The sequence below is a fragment of the Amblyomma mixtum genome, chromosome 6, assembly GCF_055824585.1.
Source record: "Amblyomma mixtum isolate Tamu chromosome 6, ASM5582458v1, whole genome shotgun sequence".
NCBI lineage: Eukaryota > Metazoa > Arthropoda > Arachnida > Ixodida > Ixodidae > Amblyomma > Amblyomma mixtum.
Window position 1 is genome coordinate 26,068,348 of NC_143017.1, and position 19,569 is coordinate 26,087,916.

At 45.9% G+C, this 19,569-nt stretch overlaps 1 protein-coding gene across 5 annotated transcripts in view; it reads left to right on the top strand.

Moving 5' to 3' along the window:
* Hr3 (nuclear hormone receptor 3 ROR-beta) overlaps positions 1-17,278 on the top strand; it is a 167,741-nt gene extending 150,463 nt beyond the window's left edge. For all 5 annotated transcript variants that reach the window (XM_089547689.1, XM_089547690.1, XM_089547692.1 and 2 more), the window contains 4 exons: positions 1,559-1,691; positions 4,830-4,937; positions 6,554-6,670; positions 8,841-17,278. In XM_089547689.1, coding sequence (XP_089403815.1) covers positions 1,559-1,691; positions 4,830-4,937; positions 6,554-6,670; positions 8,841-9,100 — 618 coding nt within the window. In that variant the 3' untranslated portion in view covers positions 9,101-17,278. The remainder of the gene's footprint in view (positions 1-1,558; positions 1,692-4,829; positions 4,938-6,553; positions 6,671-8,840) is intronic.
* The last annotated feature ends 2,291 nt before the right edge of the window (positions 17,279-19,569 follow it).

Here is a 19,569-nt window from a genome sequence, read left to right on the forward strand (position 1 = left end):
TCCTTAGAATGACACAAGGTAAACTAGATGCCAACGCAAGACGCTGCCGTCCTCCAGCTTGTTGCACTGTGATCGGAAAGAGTAGCACGCACTTGGAGCTTCCCTTCAGGTTGTACATTGGCAAGAAGCAGTAATACCACACTGATGTGGTTGAGAGGACATAGTAGTAGTAGCGCTAAAAAAATTGGCAGTGGCTTAGCTCTGGTTAAGCCTGGATATACAAGCGAAAAGGTTCAGTTTACACATGGTTTGATGTCATAGCTGTCACAGTTCATGCATGATAATGGTGGAGGCTTCTGCCCTCCACACACTGCCTGTACGGAGGCAGAGGAGGAGATGCACATAGTGAATATGGGGCTGTCTTTGATGGTTGCTTTAGAGACATGCACTGTGGTGTCCATTCCTTTCGGGTGTACACCAAGATGTGAGAGACAGGCATTTCTTTTCCTTAAAACCAATTTTCATTTCATTTCATTTTCCTTAAGGCCCTAGAGACAGGGGGTTCGGGTATGAGAGAGACAGGTGCCATGAGAGAGACAGGTGTCCGTTTCCTTTCCTTAAAAACCAATTTTCTTTTCATTTTCCTTCCCATACAGCCTGGTTGGGGTGTCCAGGGAGATATGAGTGTTTCCTGGCACACTGTTTGTCTTTTATTTATTTTTTATTTCTGATATTTTATTTCTTTCATTTCTTTTTTATTCTCCTTTCTGTGCTTATTTTTATTCTGTTTTTTTTATTAAGGTGTGCCGGGTTTCGTGCATTGGCAGAAGTGGCAAATATGGCCTCCAGCTCACGCGAAGCGCGGTGTTGAGGAACCCAGTGAAGCTTTTCGCTTCGAAAACAGGGACGACAGGGTAGAAGAAGACACTAGCGCCTGTGCTGTCTTCTCCTACCCTGTCGTCCCTGTTTTTCAGTGCTACTACTATGTCCTCTCAGTACAAACACCAACTAGCCCAGCTTTCTGCCTTAAACTGACGTGGTAACAGATGCAGTCTTGCAAGCAGCTTACAATGACTCCTTGCATAATGAAAAGGAGGCAAGTGTGGCAGAAGCTTATCTGATGTCCCGCGCTGCAGTGAAAAGCATTGCAGTGCCCGTATCTGTTCATCTCCTTGTGTAAAAAAAAAAGAAAAAATGGAGCACTTTCATTATCTCTTCGGAACATTTACTCATAACTTGTCTTAGCTGTAACAGCTGCAGAAGCCGCAGAATCACACTCGGGTGTTTCTGCTAAGTGTGGCGCAAACCGTATATGCCCTGCACTCCAGCAATAATTCATCTTGGTGGCTTGTGCCATACGCTGATTGTGCAGTTATTAAGCAAGAAATAAAACTAGTAACTAATAGCTCTAATGGTTTCAAATGGCATACATATACACATAATCCTGAACTTCATTGTTTAATTCCTTGGTGGTATAGCATATTATATTGGCAGTTGTAATATTAGATTGGCTGGTTTTATCTGGCAGCAGTCTTTCTGCCATCATAACTGGCATATCATAACGTGGTATTGCATTTTCTCTTCTCACTTACTAATTATATTGCTTCCTCTTATCTAGGCACATGAGGAACTTTGGCTTGACTGTGCACAGAAACTTACACAGATCATCCAGCAGATAATCGAATTTGCCAAGATGGTACCTGGATTCATGAAGCTCTCCCAGGATGACCAGATAGTTCTCTTGAAAGCAGGTATGCCTCTTTTCTGTTCATTTCCCCTTTTTCTCCAAGTGTAAACACCTTGAGAAGGAAGTTAAAGTCGTCACCTGACCACATCGCTTGTTTCCCTCATTAATAGCTTGTGGGTCTTGCTGAACAGCTTGCTGAATGCGTGTGTGATGACAGACTGGTAGTTTGCTGGCTGGCTACCTTAGCTGTAATAGTCTCACTTAGTGCTGGCTTCAGTTATTGGGGTGAGAACTAGCTGTCTTTTAATTTTATTGTTACCTTTCATGAAAACAATTATGGGCTGCAGTTCAGGTACAAAAACTGGAGGCGAAACTTTATTATGATTGTTTTATTTAGAGACTTAGCGTACTACAAACAGTGATTGTTTTACTGAAGCGTTGCTTGATGCTGGTGCATTTTGTACCCCAGCATTTTTAATTGTAAAAAAAAAGGTATATAAGGAAGGCTGATAACCTAACATTTCTTTGCAATGAATTTTATGGCAGCAGCCAGTACTACCAAAGAAAGACAGCGGATGGCATGTGTGTGTTTGCATGACTCGCATCCTAGACTTTGTGTCCCTCTGCATCCTCTACTTGACCTTCTTCGGGGACTGCCATTATTGATGGGAGAAATTGAAGAAGATGCTGTGAAGAGTGGGAGAAAAGAGCTTGGGAGCAGTGGCAGATATTCGAGCTAGAATGAGCACATCTATTCTGCGCTAATCCTTGAACACCTTTCTCTACATTTGCTGGTGCCAGTACCAGGTGCAGTGTACTTCGCTGTGCCGGCTTTGTTTGTGTTGGCTGTGTTGTGGGGAGAAGAGGCAGGTCGCCGCTGTCTATCACGCAACACACTCACGTGTGTGGTCAGGGCACAGTAGGGAGCCGCCACCCTAATGAGTGCTGTATGCGGAGCTAGCAGTTGCCTGTGAACGCAAGCGAGTCGATCTAACCGTCTTTGGCCTGTCCAGAAAAACCGAGAAGATGAGAGCGACAAACTGACGCACGTAGGAAATATGAACGAAGGTGCTCATTGGGTGGCAGTGTGACGCCGCAGCGTAGATGAAGCACTAAGAATTGTGGGCACATCATCATCATCATCAGCCTGACTATGCCCACTGCAGGGCAAAGGCCTCTCCCATGTCTCTCCAATTAACCCTCTCCTTTGCCAGCTGCGGCCACCGTATCCCCACAAACTTCTTAATCTCATCCGCCCACCTAACTTTATGCCGCCCCCTGCTACGTTTGCCTTCTCTTGGAATCCACACTGTTACCCCTAAGGGCCAGCGGTTATCTTGCCTTCGCATTACATGCCCTGCCCAAGCCAATTTCTTCCTCTTGATTTTGACTAGGATGTCCTTAACAGTCATTTGTTCCCTGACCCACTCCGCCCGCTTCCGATCTCTTAACGATCTCTTAACGCAGAGAGCAACACTACCACAAATTAGTACAGAGCTGCACTTTGTGCTTAGGAAAGTATCTTCACAGTATCCATTGCCCAGACTTGGGGCACGCTTGAGTTTGCATACGCCTGTTAATTGTTGTGTAGCTGTAAATTTTGAATGGCATTAGAGTATTCATTCGGGCAGTGCGACTAGGTGCTGCTTGTGTGCTGCACGCAGAGTGCGCAGTGCCTCGGATGCCGTTGCTGTTCCTTAGCAGAATACGGCAAGGTACCAAGATGTTTTTTGTCATCTTTTTGTTATGTGGGGCATGCTTACATCGTCGCCTTGAGCTCCCTTGTGCTTTAGGTGGCGCGAGCACAGCTGCTTCATTTTTTAGCTGCCGAACTAACGATTGTTACCTTGAGCACGTGCACATATTTTTGCAATACTTACATGTTCTAAGCGAAAATTTCCATCTTCCTTTAACCTGTTTGTGCATTACAGACTTAAAATACTTCTGAATTCTTAATGGTGGCTGTATTGTTTTGAAACATTTTCTCAGTGCTATTTCTCCTGTTTCTTGAGTTGTTGTTCTTGAAAACATGACCACTGCTGGTTTGGGACACCCTTTGTTTAAAAACCTTTTACGCTTTCCTTAAGGGGAGACGCGGGTCTTGAAATGATAAAAAAAAAATGCGGTAATTTCGATTTTGCAAAAACCGCATATTCGGGATTTACACACTCTAAAGTAGCTAAAAAGTTCCGAAGCCTAATTCGACCTCCAATTACTAAAAAATTGTGTATTTCGCGCCTACAACGAGCGGAAATGACGATTTCGGAGTGAAATGTGGCAGAAGTTCGCGCCCACCGCACCCTACGACTGCGTCCCCGATGGCCGCCATCTTAGTTTTGTTTGAAAGCTGGATCCCTTCTCCACATCCTGGTATTATATGTGAAAAGTTTCCGGAACGTCTGCATTCCACTGTTTTTTTAGTTGAGGCCTCTACAACAACCTTTGAATGGCTGGCGCGCGCACTTCAAATCTGATCTTCTCATCTTAGCCATTATGACTAGCCTTACTGAAGTTATTATCATGTTTTTATAGTGAAATTTCAATTACTCTTATACCATTGAGTTCAGAAAGAACTGAACTGTGGAGCTATGCTATTTTTTTTTGGGCTGAGTCGAACATTACAAATTTTGCGAACCATAATGTCACCTAACTGTATTTCATAACCATGGTACTTGGGCATAATTGAACATTTTTGTATGATTTATCTCAAAAATAGTGTATTTAGTATAGCTGCAGATGACAGGTCTTTGGCTATGTCGTCATTTCAATTGAAACCAAAAACTATGCAAAGGAAGTGGCCTAATGAGCTGTAAAAATGGAGCTAATTAGGCCTCAGTTATTTTTGCATATTATGGGAACTAATAGAGGTATACTGAAACAGATTATATTTTTGAAAACAGGAAGAAGACACATATATGCATGCCCAATTCGATTACGATATCGTTAATAATAAAAATTTTCATTTCAAGACCCGTGTCTCCCCTTAGCGCTTTAGACGGTGCTTCCCCACACGTGCATGACACTTGAGGTGAAGCGCGCTTTCCGTTCCAAGTAGCGGCTCTGCGCCATGGCAGTCTTCGTGCGGGCACGGACGGGGACAGAGGAACGTGAAAGATGAGCGAAATGGACATTGCCACTGGAAACCGGAGACGGGAAGGAGAAGTGGAGGTGCTCACTGGTTGCGCTGCTGTTTCTCTTGCAGGGAGCTTTGAGTTGTGCATACTGAGGATGAGCAGGTACTTCGACGTTGGGACGGGATCAGTGCTCTACAACGACAGTCTCCTTCCCATGGACGCCTTCATCACGCAAGGTATGATGCAACGGGTATTCTAGTACAGCTGCGTTGCCGTTGGTACCTACTGATATCACTTGCCATGGCTCTTTTGCATTGCTTACCTTGCTCTCCAAAAAAGTTGGCATCATTTCCTATTGGTGGCCTAAATGAATGTCAAGTGACCATCAGCTAAAATAACTGTATGGTTATATCATTAAGTCGTAAACTTGTCATTTCTGGCTTCTTATTGCTATCAGGTAACTGTTTGGGGCTGCATTTTACGAATATTTAGACATTCAGCTCATTTGTAACCTTTCGCAGGCCAAATCTATTGGCGCCATTTATGCCTAAGCATTTAGATCACTAGTAGACCAGCATCGGAACTTGCGACATCCGTCTACTAATTTATGAAAGCTGGCATGTCTGACTCTTGTGCGCCATGAGCTAACATTTGCATGATGAGCACAGTCTGCATACCGAAATTCATCAATCATTATTCTTGAATCTATACCACTACTTGTTTGATTACGTGTAACTGCGCGCCCCATTTGGGCATACCGTAAATCAAACGATGCCGGACTGGAGCCATTAGCAGTTCTTATAGTTCCTTCTGCTGGCAGCACTTACCACAACCGAGACAGGGCGCGCAAAATGTGCGCGGCGCGATATTCAGCGTACCTTTCGCTTTCTCATTCTTTTCTCCTCCTTGATATACTGAGTTCACCCCTACACTAGTGCTAGTGTACACAGTCGTGGCTGAAATTCTGTTAATGTGCGAAAAACTATATAAAGGCAAATTACTGCAGAGTTGGTAGGAAAAAAAAAATAAAAAAGGGACATAAGAACGATTGCCTTGACTGTTTTTCTTGTGCGTGCCTGCTTGTGTGTTATGCGCGATTATGCTCATTTATGTTCATGCAGTTACGTTCCACATTATCGCTGAGGACGCGTAAGGTACGGATCCCATCCGAAGAGGGGGCCTATATGCATAGCTATCGCTCTAGGACGTTCTACGCACCTCGGATGGAATCTCTATAGATCAGTTCGTTCTCATGCATATTTTTAGACCAGTGTTAAGCTCTCTGGTGAACTTTCTTGTCCTGGATACAATAGTGAAGGGCTGCTGTGACTGATCGCTGAAAGCTGTCACCACAGTGTTGCAAAATGGAATATCAAAAACCGATGCAGTCATTTTACTGGCGACCAAGTTGTCTCAGTGGGAATGGCAGTGCATGTTTTAGATGTGAATGAATTTAGAAAGGCGCACCAAATTTTATCAAGAGAGAACATAAAAAAAAATGCGCCAAAAATGAACTCTTTAGAACTGTTGTGATCTAACTGCGCAGGCACGTCACTTAGCGGAAATTCGAAGCTGCCATGCTCGTATTAAAGAGCGGCACTGATGTGCTTGCGCGAGCACAGGGCACACCATCTTGACCCCACAGTGCATTTTGATCTGACCATGCTGTCCTATCTTTTCAATGCTTCTTGCACCTTGGTCACATATTGGGAATGTTTTTTCTTCTTTCTTTGTATAATTGCCTTTTAAGTAGAGCTTTATTAGTAGATGTGGTATTAATTGCAAGACGAGCACGGAAGGAATTATGCCATAATGTGTTTGGAGTCTAATGGGCGTTGTTTTTCTTCTGCAGAAACCCAGGAGATCAAGCTTGTAAATAATGCCTTCAGCTTTGTGCGGAGCATAGCCGAAATGAAGCTCACAGAAACAGAACTGGCGCTCTACTCTGCCTACGTGCTGCTGGCTCCAGGTGAGTGTTTATCCTTGCTTCATAGTTTCTGCGTTTTGGGAGATTTTGCACTGTTGTGGTTTTATTTTTTGGTGTGGGGTGGGAGAGAATGTGGAGAAACTGGTGCATTACTAGATGTGAAGGCTTGATATTTCATTTGCTATTGCTTTCAGGTTAAGAAAATGCTAAGTAGTCTACATGCACACCTAATTAAACGAAGGTTTGCCTGAAGCAAACTACTTTAGCCTGCTAGTCTTTTCCGGAGGTTGCTAAAAAGAGTGAAAAAGGGTCCTTGTCATTGGAAAATATATTTGTCTGCATTGCTTACAGCAATATGACTGGTCAAATTATTGTTGCCTGCTGCTATCACCCTGTGAATGCTCACTGGCATGAAAGTAGTGCTGTCAGTTAGCTAAACTCTTAATGCGAAAGCATTATTAACCTTATAATCTGGAAAATGCAGGTGTGTGGTGAAGCCACTGAAGTTAGTCACATGGTGCAGGAAATGGCGAGAAATAAAGAAGGCTTTGAATGAGGGATACTTTACCCAACCTGAAGAAATGAAATAAAATATTGCCGCGACTGTGTTTCGGCGGCGACATGAACAGATCAGCTTTGCTGGCCACTGCACGAGAGCACTATGCTGCCGCTGCAGTCAGTCGCACCTCGTGTTAAACTGCAACACACTGTTGTGCTGTGCATTTGCACGTCGTCGTCTTCATCAACTTCCATCTGTTTACAAGTCACAAAAGAAAAGAAAACTCGCTTGCAATTGTGCTTTTAGGTACAGGCATTGATGTCCACCTGCAAGAACCTGCTTTTGCTCAATATTTCACGGTTAGCAAGGCTAAGCCACGGGCAATTTTTTTTTTCTAGATTGTCCTCAGAGTTTCCAGCACAGCTTGACACCCAACCTGCAGATCTGTGATTTTTCAGAAGAATAGAACACTTTTTTTCATGGTTGCTATGATTACCACGGTGTTAAAAGTTGGTGGCATAGGTAGTCTGTGATGCTTTGCATCTCTCGGCATGTTCATCACGGCAGCTGTGGTGAATGATGAAAAGGTTTATTCTGGATGACCAAAAGATGTTGTGATGCATAAGGCAGCTACTTCTGCAGAGTAAGGGGACCGAAGGAGTAAAACAAGCTAAAACAGAATGGGCAGTGGCAGTTGCTATCCTCTAAAGCTTAGTACCTCTAGTGAGTGTGTAGATTTTGTGGTATTTTACCTTGTGCGTTTGATTTATGGAAGTCGATCCTCCATTTGCTGCACTGTTCATTCATATGACAATTAAATGCTGTTGGTCATTGAACCTGGTAATCTGCTGTGGTGGCTTAAAGGCTAAAGCATTTTACTGCTGAGCATGAGGTCGCGGGATCGTTACTGGCTTCATTGGTGTTGCTCTGATTGACCTGAAATGCTAAAACTGTCGTGTACCGGATTTTGGTGCGCTAAAGTAGCAACAGCTAATCGAAATTACGGTGTGAATTTTAGCCACTCTCTCAGCCTTTTCACCTAAACATTTATTGGAACGCGAACATTGACAGCAGTTGGGACATGGAACTAGAGGTCCAGCTTTTTCCACGCTCCTTACCATGTAATTGATGGGGTAATAAATAAATAAAGTGAATGAAATAAATAAATGATGAAAGGATGTCTCCTTATGAGGCGTTTGGGCAGAGTTCTTTTCTTTCTAGTAAACAATTATTGCTGAGCACGGTCTAGCCTCATCATCATCATCATCAGCCTGTCTACGCCTGCTGCAGGGCAAAGGCCTCTCTCATGTCTCTCCAATTAACAGTGTCCTTTGCCAGTTGTAGCCACCGTATTCCCGCAAATTTCTTAATCTCATCCGCCCATCTAACTTTCTGCCGCCCCCTGCTACGCTTGCCTTCCCTTGGAATTAATCCACTCCATTACCCTTAAGGACCAGCGGTTATCCTGCCTTCGCATTACATGCCCTGCCCAAGCCCACTTGTTCCTCTTGATTTCGACTAGGATGTCATTAGCCTGTGCTTGTTCCCTCACCCACTCAGCGCGCTTACCGATCTCTTTAACGTTACACCATTCATTTTTCTTTCCATAGCTCGCTGCGTTGTCCTTAACTTAAGCTGAACCCTCTCTGTTAGCCTCCATGTTTCTGCCCCATAGGTGAGTACCGGTGAGATGTTGTCTTGCCTTGTCCGCAGACCGGCCAGGCCTGAAGGGGGTCTCGGAGATCCAGCGGCTGAACGCGGCCATCCTCAAGTCCCTGCGCTACGAACTGGGCAAGACGCACGAGCAGCCGTACAAGGGCGACGTGAGCGCCTTCGACTGCCTGCTCGCCAAGCTGCCCAGCTTGCGCGAGGTGAGCCTGCTGCACATGGATGCCCTGGCCAAGTTCCGCCGCACCGTGCCCCACCTGGAATTCCCGGCGTTGCACAAGGAGCTCTTCTCCGTCGACGTCTGAGCCCCTCCTCACCCCCCCTCTTCTGGAGAAGAAAGCCCCTCTCAACTCTGGCCTCGCGCGACCATCGCCTGCCCTGCCGCCACTGAGTGCTCGCGGAAACTGTGTACCTGGGCAGCCGCAGCCTGTAGCAGCGACTGCGGCAGCACCGGCTGCTGTCAGCACCCGCAGCCCGAGGCTTCCTCCCACGAACGCAGATTCTCTTCAGGCAGTCTGCTGGAAACGGTCGTGTCTTCTCCGGGACGCTCCTCGTTCGCAGCGTTAATTTTTTTTTTGGTGGAAGGAGACTTCTTTTTATTGCAAAGCGATTTCTCATTTGGTAGCTGGACAGTAAATGCACTTGCTTCTGACCTGACAAGTGGCACTGTTGGGGCTTCTGTGTGTTCGCAATGCCTCTTGTCGCGGGCACCACTTGGCACAGAACAAGTCGGGCAGCATGTTGTCGGCTGTGTACTACTGTGCTGTAAGTGACGTTGCTTCCAGCTGTGGGTTAGGTGATGCGGCTTTCTTCGCCGACTTCCACACGCTGGGAGTAATAACGGAGGGCTTCCGGTGATGAAACCGGTGTGCACCCAGCAATCATCTCGTGTCAATGGCTGTGTCCAGGCTACAGGCATCCATGGAGATTTGTTTCTTCGCCGGTCTGTTACATGGTTTTTAACAAGGGCAATGACGTCACAGCTCAGGTGCAGCGTCGGGTGCGAATTGGGAGATATTAGATGCGACACAAGTTGGGCTTCATTGGAAGATATACCGTCTCAAAAGCCTATCTCTTGATGTCAGCTCGTCAGCAAGCACGCCAGGCGGGTTTCAGCCGCATAAGGGTTGCTGTACAGAAAGACGCCCTTTTTCTGATTTGGGAAGCACCAGCGAATGAGCGCGATTGATGGGAGCACTGCGTTGTTGATCAGAGCAGTGTCGATAACGCCTGATCTTCTTCCTCATGTTGCCTCCAGCGTTTAATTTATATGTGGCCATTGAAAAGACTGTTACTCCGCTGCCGTAGGCTCCCCATGAAAGCTGGCCTTTGTAGCTGCTTGAATGCATGAGAGGTTCAGATCATGGTAAAAGGAACTACCGGAGAAGACACATCGTTATTGGGAGCTTTTCTCTCTATTAGTTTCTCTTGATTCCTGACAAAAGATGTTTTACTTGTTCTGGCTATTGATTTTATGGTCAAAGTGCTCTTATTTAGTAAGGTGTTTTGTGCGAATCCGAGCACTTCTTTTTTTGGATGTGAACGTTCGTTTGGGGTGACATGCGGTGGTAGTGTGTCCTTGCTACTTTGCACGAACCTGCCATGGCACTTTTTAACTTTCATTGAAAAGAATACATGCTTGTTCAGGCCTGGCTTTTCTCGTGGCTCATAGTAAATGTAACTTCAGGCAGGGAGTCGTAATTGGTGCTCTCTGCTGAGTGATGTGTTCTGCGACAGGTCATTTCGTTTCCTCTTTTTAAATGTTTTTGAGAGAGCAGCATCTAAAATTCTTTCTTGTTTGGTTCCTTAAGCTGATGTGCACGTTTCTGTGTGCAGCAGAGTAAATCAGGAGCAGGTTACTGTCTACAGCTTCACTGTGGTGATATGAATCTGCTTGCGAGAGGAGAGAGAGGTTGCTTTGTCTCTGTGGTATCCGAGTCGGGACGCTGCCATGCGTAAAAGGAAACCCACTTCTTCCTTTTTTACGCGTGATGCAATTTTGTGTGCTCAGTGTTCGCATCTTTCTCATTTGCCTCATTTTTTTCACGACAAGCGTCCATGAAGATGCTTAGCTCAAGAATGAATCGAGGCTTCTTTGAAGGCAGCATCCTGTCAGTTGCCATGAGCGTGTCATCCCAACATACGGCTGAGTCACCATCGGATCATGTTCACAGCTCGCGCACAACTCGTCGCCATTTTGTTTCACATTCACTCATAGCTTCCCCCAGTCGACACCACTGCCATCTATTCTCTACTGGTCGATTTCGGGGGGCCCCCTCATCATGTGTGCAACTTGCAGCTATCGCAAAATTTAAAAGAGTTTAAGCTGTATGAAATGGACAGACCGGCGCACCAAGACAAAAGGGCCGTGCGATGGTGGCCGTGTTTCGTTGTCCAGCAAGCACTGTTGTTGTGGGTCGTTGCATCCAACTCTCGGGAACACTGCTTATTATCTTTGAGCTCAGATGACAACAGTGCTCTCTTCATCATGAAGGTTGAGGTTGTCGCATGGCGTGCAGTACAGTCTGAGAGGGAACAAAAAATCACCAGGGATACGGCGATTTGGGTTCAGGCTTTGGCCCCCTGTCCGCGGTGCATTGTTGAGATTATTGCCCTCTTTCTTACACTTTTCTGTCCCCTCTACCTTTCGCGCAGACGTTGTTCGGTGTCGGGCGCTTTCTTGTTAAGCCATTAGCGTTTTTACCAGGTTCTTGTTCTCGTCGTGAGTAAAAAGAAAATGTTCTAACTGCTATGAAGAGGGTCAAGAAAGATTGGAGGCACGCGCCCTGACACACACAAGAAACAAGCACACACGCACGCACACGTACACACATACGCATTGCTGCGAAGTTGAACGAGGCGAAACTTGGCGCTGTACATAACGGTTCATTCACCGGGTAGATGTCGCGAAGCTCATCCCAGAATTTTTTTTGTATTATTGTTTCGTCGCCGGGAAGCCTCACATGCGTTTTGTAAATGCGTCTCCTGGGAAAATCATACACAGATGGAATGAAGAAAAAAAAAAACCAGAACAGCGAGAGAAGCAATAATGTGATATCTTACACAACACCCCGTATTATACAGAGGAAACACGAGAGTTCTGGGCTGCCTCTTGTACATATTGCGCACCTTCGTGACCGGTCGATCTCCATAGATGTGTAATTACTACCATTACTATTATTATTATATAATGATATTATATTATTCTCTTTTCAAGCAACGGAATACTAACTGTATTTCTGCCGGGCTCCAGTTGTTTTCGTAGTAGCCCCTATGTCAGTGCTTTGTTTTGTGTTCTTGCACCATTCTTTTTTTTTTTTCCATATTCCGTCTTGTTCCTTGTTCCATTAACTAAGGAACGGAGGTCCGATAGCGCCACCTCTTACGAGGAATATGAAAACAAATGTCCCCGTGTGTCGGTTGCGGTCGTCGGTGCTTGTCTGTCGTGTCGCCTTTTTCAAGAATGCATAGCGGCACTCCCGCGAGTTTTGGACAGCGCATTGTGGTCGGTGGTGCTACAGGACGTCAGGTGCTTGCGCATACTTCTCACAAGCGTAGACTGCAAGTGCGGAAGCGTGTATTTGAATGTGCCTTGTTGACCTGCGTGCAACTGGAGAGGCGTTAAAAGTATCTCCACTCCTTCGTCGGGATTCGTCGAAGCAAGTTTTTCTGCTCTGCACCTTCTGTGGTGGCTGCGTAGGAAGTCTGCCTGCCCCCCCCCCCCCGCTGTCGTCAGACTGGGGCAGTGCAATCTCCTCTCTTTAATTACCTGTACACTTGTCTGTGCTTCTACTGCACGCAGCCAGATAAGCAGTGTTTAACTGGAATCAATCGCACTGATACATGCGCTGCTGTTAATTGGTCGTTGACGTGGTGTTTATCTTTATATGATTTCTAATAATTATGTGTATCTAATATGGTTTAATTTATTTTTATTACAAGGCTTGCAAAATAAAAAAACGGACAGTACTCACATTTGCTGTGTCCTCTGCTGGGAGAAGTATGCGCAGCATCTGTAGCCCGAATCGTTAGTGTGGACCATCTTGTTTCTCGGATTGATGTTATTGACTGTTGGCTTCCGGCCTCCGAAATGCTTTTTTTTTTTCTTCTGCCTGTCGTTGCGAACTAGGCACAGCCAATTGTGGAGCGACGATGTGTTGTTGAGGTGTCCAGTTGAAGGACAAAAATTTCTAAAAAGCGACAAAGGTTCTTAAGACTACTGCCGTGCTCCGTTGCTGTACAATGTCTTCTCACCCTCTTCTTAATGATTACAAAGTCTTCGGTGAAAGGTTTAGATGTTTTAGACTGCCCAAGGAGTAACGTGTTCTTTTTTTTTTTAATGTTATATGCTCACTTATTTATGAAGCACAAAACGCGAACGTTCGTTCTATGACATGACATGACGTGAATAAATGTACATTGTATGCCATCTTACTTTTTATTTCATCTATTCTGTTCATTTTGTTCTTTTTCTTTTTTTCTACCTCTATGTTTCCAAGTTCAAGTCCGAGCCCTTTTTTTTCACCCAGCTTCCGGTCGTAGCTTAAAGGTACGCTCTCTTTATCTCTTGCCTTGAGTGGAATCTGAGGTGAAATTAAGTCGTCAAATTGGACGCCTCCTTTTGCCAGTCTTCTGTGGCTTCGTCCACCATAACTATTAGGCCTTCACTGCTCTAAACACGGGGAAGGTTACTTCAAACCAAAAAGCTACGTCGTGCAAGAAGGGCTCGCACCCGCGTTGAACAAAAGAGAAGAAAGAGTTGTCAGATCATTCTTTCCCTTCCCTTTGTTTCAATGCCTTTTGTTTCCGTCTCAGTGCGTTTGCTTTCCTTCTTTCTAGCGTCTTCTCCTGCTCACGCTGTCGGTGTGTGCGCACTGTCGCTAAATGCAGTCGCATGGATATTTGCTGACATAGAACATGTGACCCCCATCACTGCCGTGGCGCCATCCCATCACAGACCTATGATGCTTTAGCATGCTGGTACAAACATGCCGCCTATAGACAGGGAGTCGAGAATGTAGACGTATACTTTGTTTCAGTGTTATATTGCGCTACCTGTTTTTCCAGCACAAGCGGATTTCACGCTAGGTCGGCGGAACCCGAGCGCAGCTAGCCGCGTTCATCCCCCATAAGCCTCATCATCACGCTTTCCCGCGCGCGCACCGCCTCATCGCCGTCACGGATGACATCATACGACACAGAGATTTCAACCCCCTCCCCCATCATGCCATCATCTTTCACATACCTTCCGCTATTGCGCGTTCGTTTTATAAATACCTGAGCGCACACGTATATGGATCTATGTACACACACACACACAACACCTGCTGCATTGTTAGCGCCGGACACGTGGAGAGGTGAGAGCACTTGGACGAGTAAACTTGCAGTCCCCAGGAAGTTCCTTGCATATATTTCGGCTCGCACTGGGCGCTTGATGTTGCCGGTGACAGTGCCGTAGCTTCGCTGCTGCTTTCCTTCTCTCCTCGTCTGCCCTGTACCTGAATGTGTGAGCGCCTGCTTTGCAATTTTCTCTCTCGAATGCAGCACCAAGAACCGAGTGATTTAGTGGTTAGGCATCGCGCACTAACGCCTTCTTGACCGGCAGAGATTATTTAGTGGAGTGGTATTGACGTTGGGACAATCTTTCAACTCAGCAACGTGAGAGAGAGGCGGTTGCTGAGACCTTAGCTTAACACCCGCTTAGCTAACTACACATCTGTTTTGAACTAGTCGATAACCGAGATTCGAGTGGCTTAGGGTTGCATTTGCCGCTAGTGCACATCTCAGTGATTGAGTGGCTGCAGCGAAAAGTGCTGGAAACGAACTACACGAGCACAGCTGTGCTCGTGTAGTTCCCAGCTGGTTCCAGTTGGTTCCAACTGGAACCAGCTGGGAATTGTTCTATAAACCAGTTGAGCTGGGAAAGATTTTCACCTGGGAGGGCACAGAGAACGACAGGCCAGATTTGCCATGCAGAAAATTATGCCCTTTAGAGAATGCTGTATATACCCTGCTTGAACACTTCTTTCCCTGTCTTCTTGCCATCTATGTTCCGTCGATGAGTAGCAGTCGTGTATTGTACACGGACAGCTAATTCGACCTCTTGTTTCATGCTCTGTAATGCTGGGTAGTCGCCGGCAGTGTCGTGTCGCAGTATCCATGCTTTGCGGCTTTGGAGTACAAATCAGTTGGGGAATACCCTAACATTGCTTGAAGAGGTGCGTTACTATTCTGCGTAGCTAAAATGTAGCTATTCCAGCTAGCTGATGTGTGCCGCGGACAAGGCGATAACGAAAAAACTAAACCAGAAACTGTAAAGATCTATTTGCGGTATCATATTTTGTTCCTTGATATTTGGCTGCCTTTATTTCGTCCCAGTCGTATGGTTCATATTTTTGCATCCATGCCGTGTATACTGCACAGCCTTGCAAAGTAAAGTTGATCGTTTTTCTCCACTGATCATTGTGCAGGTGCGGTAATTCTTGATCTCGAATATGTAGCGTAAAAGGAACTGAACAGCAGACTTATCGTGACCTCCACAGCTACTCACTGCAGAAAATAATTGTTGACACCAAGGACATGCCAAGTGTGCTTGCCCGTAGAAGTTTTAGCGAATGGTGTAACGTGGTGATGCTCATCGTGCAACTAAACCATCAAATTGTACTCAAGCCTAATGCAGTTGTCCGGCATTTCTCATTTCCTTGTGCATGCAGCTTGTCTGACTGAACAACAGCAGGAACAAACTCGACTTGGTGAGGAAAAAGGCGCCGGTACTAAAATTAGTCAGCTGAATAGCAAAACTGATTGCAGAAACTTTACATTACACTCCCGCGAGCATTAAACTCCTGGTGCCATAAGAACAGCGAAGCAAGCTTTTTCCGTTCACATCACCACGGCGGCCGCGTTCCCAACTTCCTCAATCTCGCAGCTTTCGTCAGGTTTGCCCCCCCTTTTCCATCTTCGTCTCTCGGTTGGCTCCCTTCCGGCTGCGCCGAAAGAAAGAATGTATACATATATAATCAGCGAAGGGGACCGCTGCGCTCTCCCCCGCTGTGCAGGGCGGTGTTGTGGTGAAACGCGCGCCAGCATAAATCACTACAGACAGAGATGCTACTATATTCGCAACATAATATATTATTATATTATAGAGAGAGTGCCTTCATTTTCACTGTGCTCGCGCAACACACACAGTCGTTGTACCGCGTACGCATTAAAGCCAGCCAGCCAGTAAGCACCGCCGGCCTCTTCTTCATTAGGCGTCGTGTGTTGTAGCCGTGCACAGTGGCTGACGATGCGCTGCGTCGCGTCTGCGCCGTGTCCCATTTTATCGCCTTCTCCCCCTCTCACCTCCTCCCCTCGTTCTCCCTTCACAGGTGCGCGCACGGTGCAGGCAAGCGGACCGCTTTGTAGATAAAACCCCTTACTACCCGCTTTCTTAACATCACGAACACCGATCGTCTCTGCTTTGAGCGTTCGTTTTCCATCGCGTACACTGCCACCGTAGCTGCCCATTTGCAGTTCTGTGTTTCTGTTCTCTCATCCCTCTTGCCACTGCATGTGAGTTTCTCACCGGTGCTGCTCAGCGTGCCGAGAATCTCCGGTCACGCCCTGAACGAATCATTGTCGTGGCTTCTGCGCTCGCTGAGGATGAAACAAACTCGCCGCCACTGTTGTAATGCCGAGCTAAGTTATCCTTTGTTTACGTTGTGGCTGTCGCGAGGCTCGGACGAACGTGATTAGCGTTTGTGATTAGTGTAGGTTGTTGACTTCTTGTGGGTGTTCACTGTGTACGCAGGTCTGTTACAAAGAGCACTCCGTCATGCCGACAAGGACAGGACCTTCTGCGCATGTGACGAAATTTGTTACTCAGGAAACTGAACACAAAGTGCCGCCGCAGCGGGTGTTGACGACGATGCCAGTAGCTTGACATTGTTTACCGTGCTGTTAAATAAGGCGCGTGTAAAGTCGTGCGCACGTCCAAGGGCTTTGACCCTTTTGTACGAAGCTTCTTCGCAGAAATTGTTAGACAAACGCAGCACCTGTAAACAGCGTACATACATATATCGGCGACTGTTGCGATGCCTTTCACACTTTATTTCCTTGACTTGCAAAGCCAGCCGCGCAAAGTTCGTTCGGGAGACCGCGTTTTTCTCCCCTCCCCCCCCGCTCTCGTGCGTCCTAGTGAGAATCTGTTTCCTGTCCTTGTTCCTCCTCCCATCTTGTGTTCTGCGCTGTGACAAGTGTTCTCTGATGTAGGGTCTTTCTTGCGAGTGTTTCATTGCCGCTGAGTGATCTTCAACACCCCCCCTCCCCGTCCTCCACCTGTCTTGGCGCCCACATTTTTTTTTTCTTTTGTCCTCCTGTGTGTGTCATTCAGAACTCTTTGGGATGGAACTTATTTCGACGGTGTAATATATATTGAAAACGAATAAATAAATAAAGAGACGTTTCATGTGACACGAAATAAAGTGTATCATTCGAGGTTCTTTTGTTTTCCTCTCTTACCAGGGCGGAAACCAAGCGATGCGCCCTTTCACTTTACACAACTTCTGTCAGGAGGACGCTAGTTATCATTCAAGGGTGATTGTGAAAAAAACCACAGGTGGTAAAAAAAAAGCTGATAGTTGCAGCTTCCCTTAGCTAGTCAGCTCTAACTTGCAGCCTGAAAGGAAAACTCAGGGGAGGGGGGCAGAAATAAAAGCAAATAATATAATTGCAGATCTATCCAACTAGAAAATTGAAAATTTTGTTTTTTTTTTCTACTGTGCTCATTTTTCTGCTTGCTTCCTGCTGAAGTCCGTTCATTTTAGCGTGTTGTTCTCTTTTAAATGCCGCCACATGTAGTGAAAGTACTTGTATGGTTAAAAAAATACCTTGCCGCTTCACAACTGCAATGCTGTATAACCTCTGCATCAAGTTAAGGCGCAGAATATGTTACATGTTTGCTGCCAAGCATGCACTCTGTGAAGGAGCGCATCCTAGAATGTTGTGACCATAAAGCAACGGGAGCACGTTATCTTGCGCCGCCTGTTCCAGCTGTAAACAATTCCTATCCATTAAACCACGCCACGATGCTGGCTTCCCAAACTGAAAACCATTCCGCACACTTGAACAAATGTACTCGTAAAGCTGAGAAAGAGATTAAGATAAGGAACAGGTCTGTTGTGTACACATATAGGCGAAATATTTCCTTTAGGTGAGCAATCATTTGGACAGATTGAAACTCTCGCTAAACGACAGATTCACAATTATAATGGCAGAGCTGTTCAGTGGGATGGCTGGTTGGTGGTCTATAGACCTCTGTCCTAGACCTTCAGTAGACCATCATTTCAGACTGTCTATAGACAGCCTAAAACCATTGAAAAATGTTACCACACCGATTTCACTGATGATCAGTGTAGTTAGAAATTTAGTCTATTTCAAAGCTATCCAGGCTGGGCATATGCAGTGCAAGCACCATAAGAAATGCACTATATTATACAATTAAAAGTTGAAAGTAATGGTCCTGCTATACTTTCCTCAGAGGCATTCTTGTGGCCTGTTGTCGTCAACCATCTGGGCATGTTGACCTGTACGCGCAAAGGAAAAAATAATATAATAGTAACTAATTTTACTCCATTTCTACACGCGTGCTTTACAACGAATGGCATATCTTGGCTGTCTTACTTTAGAAAGGTAATCTTTCGGCTTGGCTCTAAATGGGGTTCAACGTCCCAAAAATGACTCAGACTATGGGGATGCCGTAGTGGAGCGTTGCTGATGATTTTGACCACCTGATGTTCTTTATAGCGTGCGCTGACATCGCACAATACATGGACCTCTAGCATTTCGCCTTTAGTGAAATCCGGATGTCGCGGCCGGGATTGAACCAGAGTCTTTCTGGTCAGCAGCCGAGCACCATAACTACTGAGCCACCGCACCGGCTTCATCGGTTCAGTAAAGATACATGACAAATTCTAAATGGTTTTCATAAAACATTGTATTAAAGGTGCACTGAAGAGGATTCTGAACTTGTCTTTTTGCCGCGGGAACTCAATATACACGTTCCTAGCATTCTTAGAAACTGCAACTTATTGCCCTGTATGGCCGATTTCCCTAATTAAATTGAATTAATGTCCGGCTAACGCCCTTTTTTTTTTTAATTCTGCCTCGTACGATGGGCGGAGTCGACCAACGCGTGAAGTTCCTTTCAGCCAGCTCCATGGAGGCTTTGCTTTCACTTTATTTTGTTTTTTAGGTTTCCATGAATAAATAGTTTCATTCGCAGATAATATAGCCGCAAAATAAGCCCGCAGAAATAAAAATACGCGCGGACTATTTGCTACTACGGACTACTACGTATTACTCCGCCGATGGCAGAGCGGCAAGCCGCCACGGGACTGGGTGAAAGGCACTCCACGCGTTGGTCGACTCCGTCCACCGTACGAGGCAGAATTAAAAAAAAAGGGCGGGAGCCGGACGTTAAAGGGACAGTGAGGAGAGCACTATCAATATTTTTTTATAGCAAAATCCGATAGTTCGGCAAGTCATGGCTTTGTTGCCACTTGGCCGGCAGCGAAAGATGCATTTATTTCTAAGAAATTTGGATTCGAAGTTGAAAAAGTTTTTCCCGCCGCTCTGATTCAAACTTGGGATTCTCCTATGACGACACAGGACTAAGTGACGGGAAACATGACGTGAACATGACGTAACGCAGACTCCGTGATTTCTGACAGCCAGCAGTACCACCGGCCGCACGTACCGCCGGCCGTCGCTACAGTCGCTTCGCTTACGT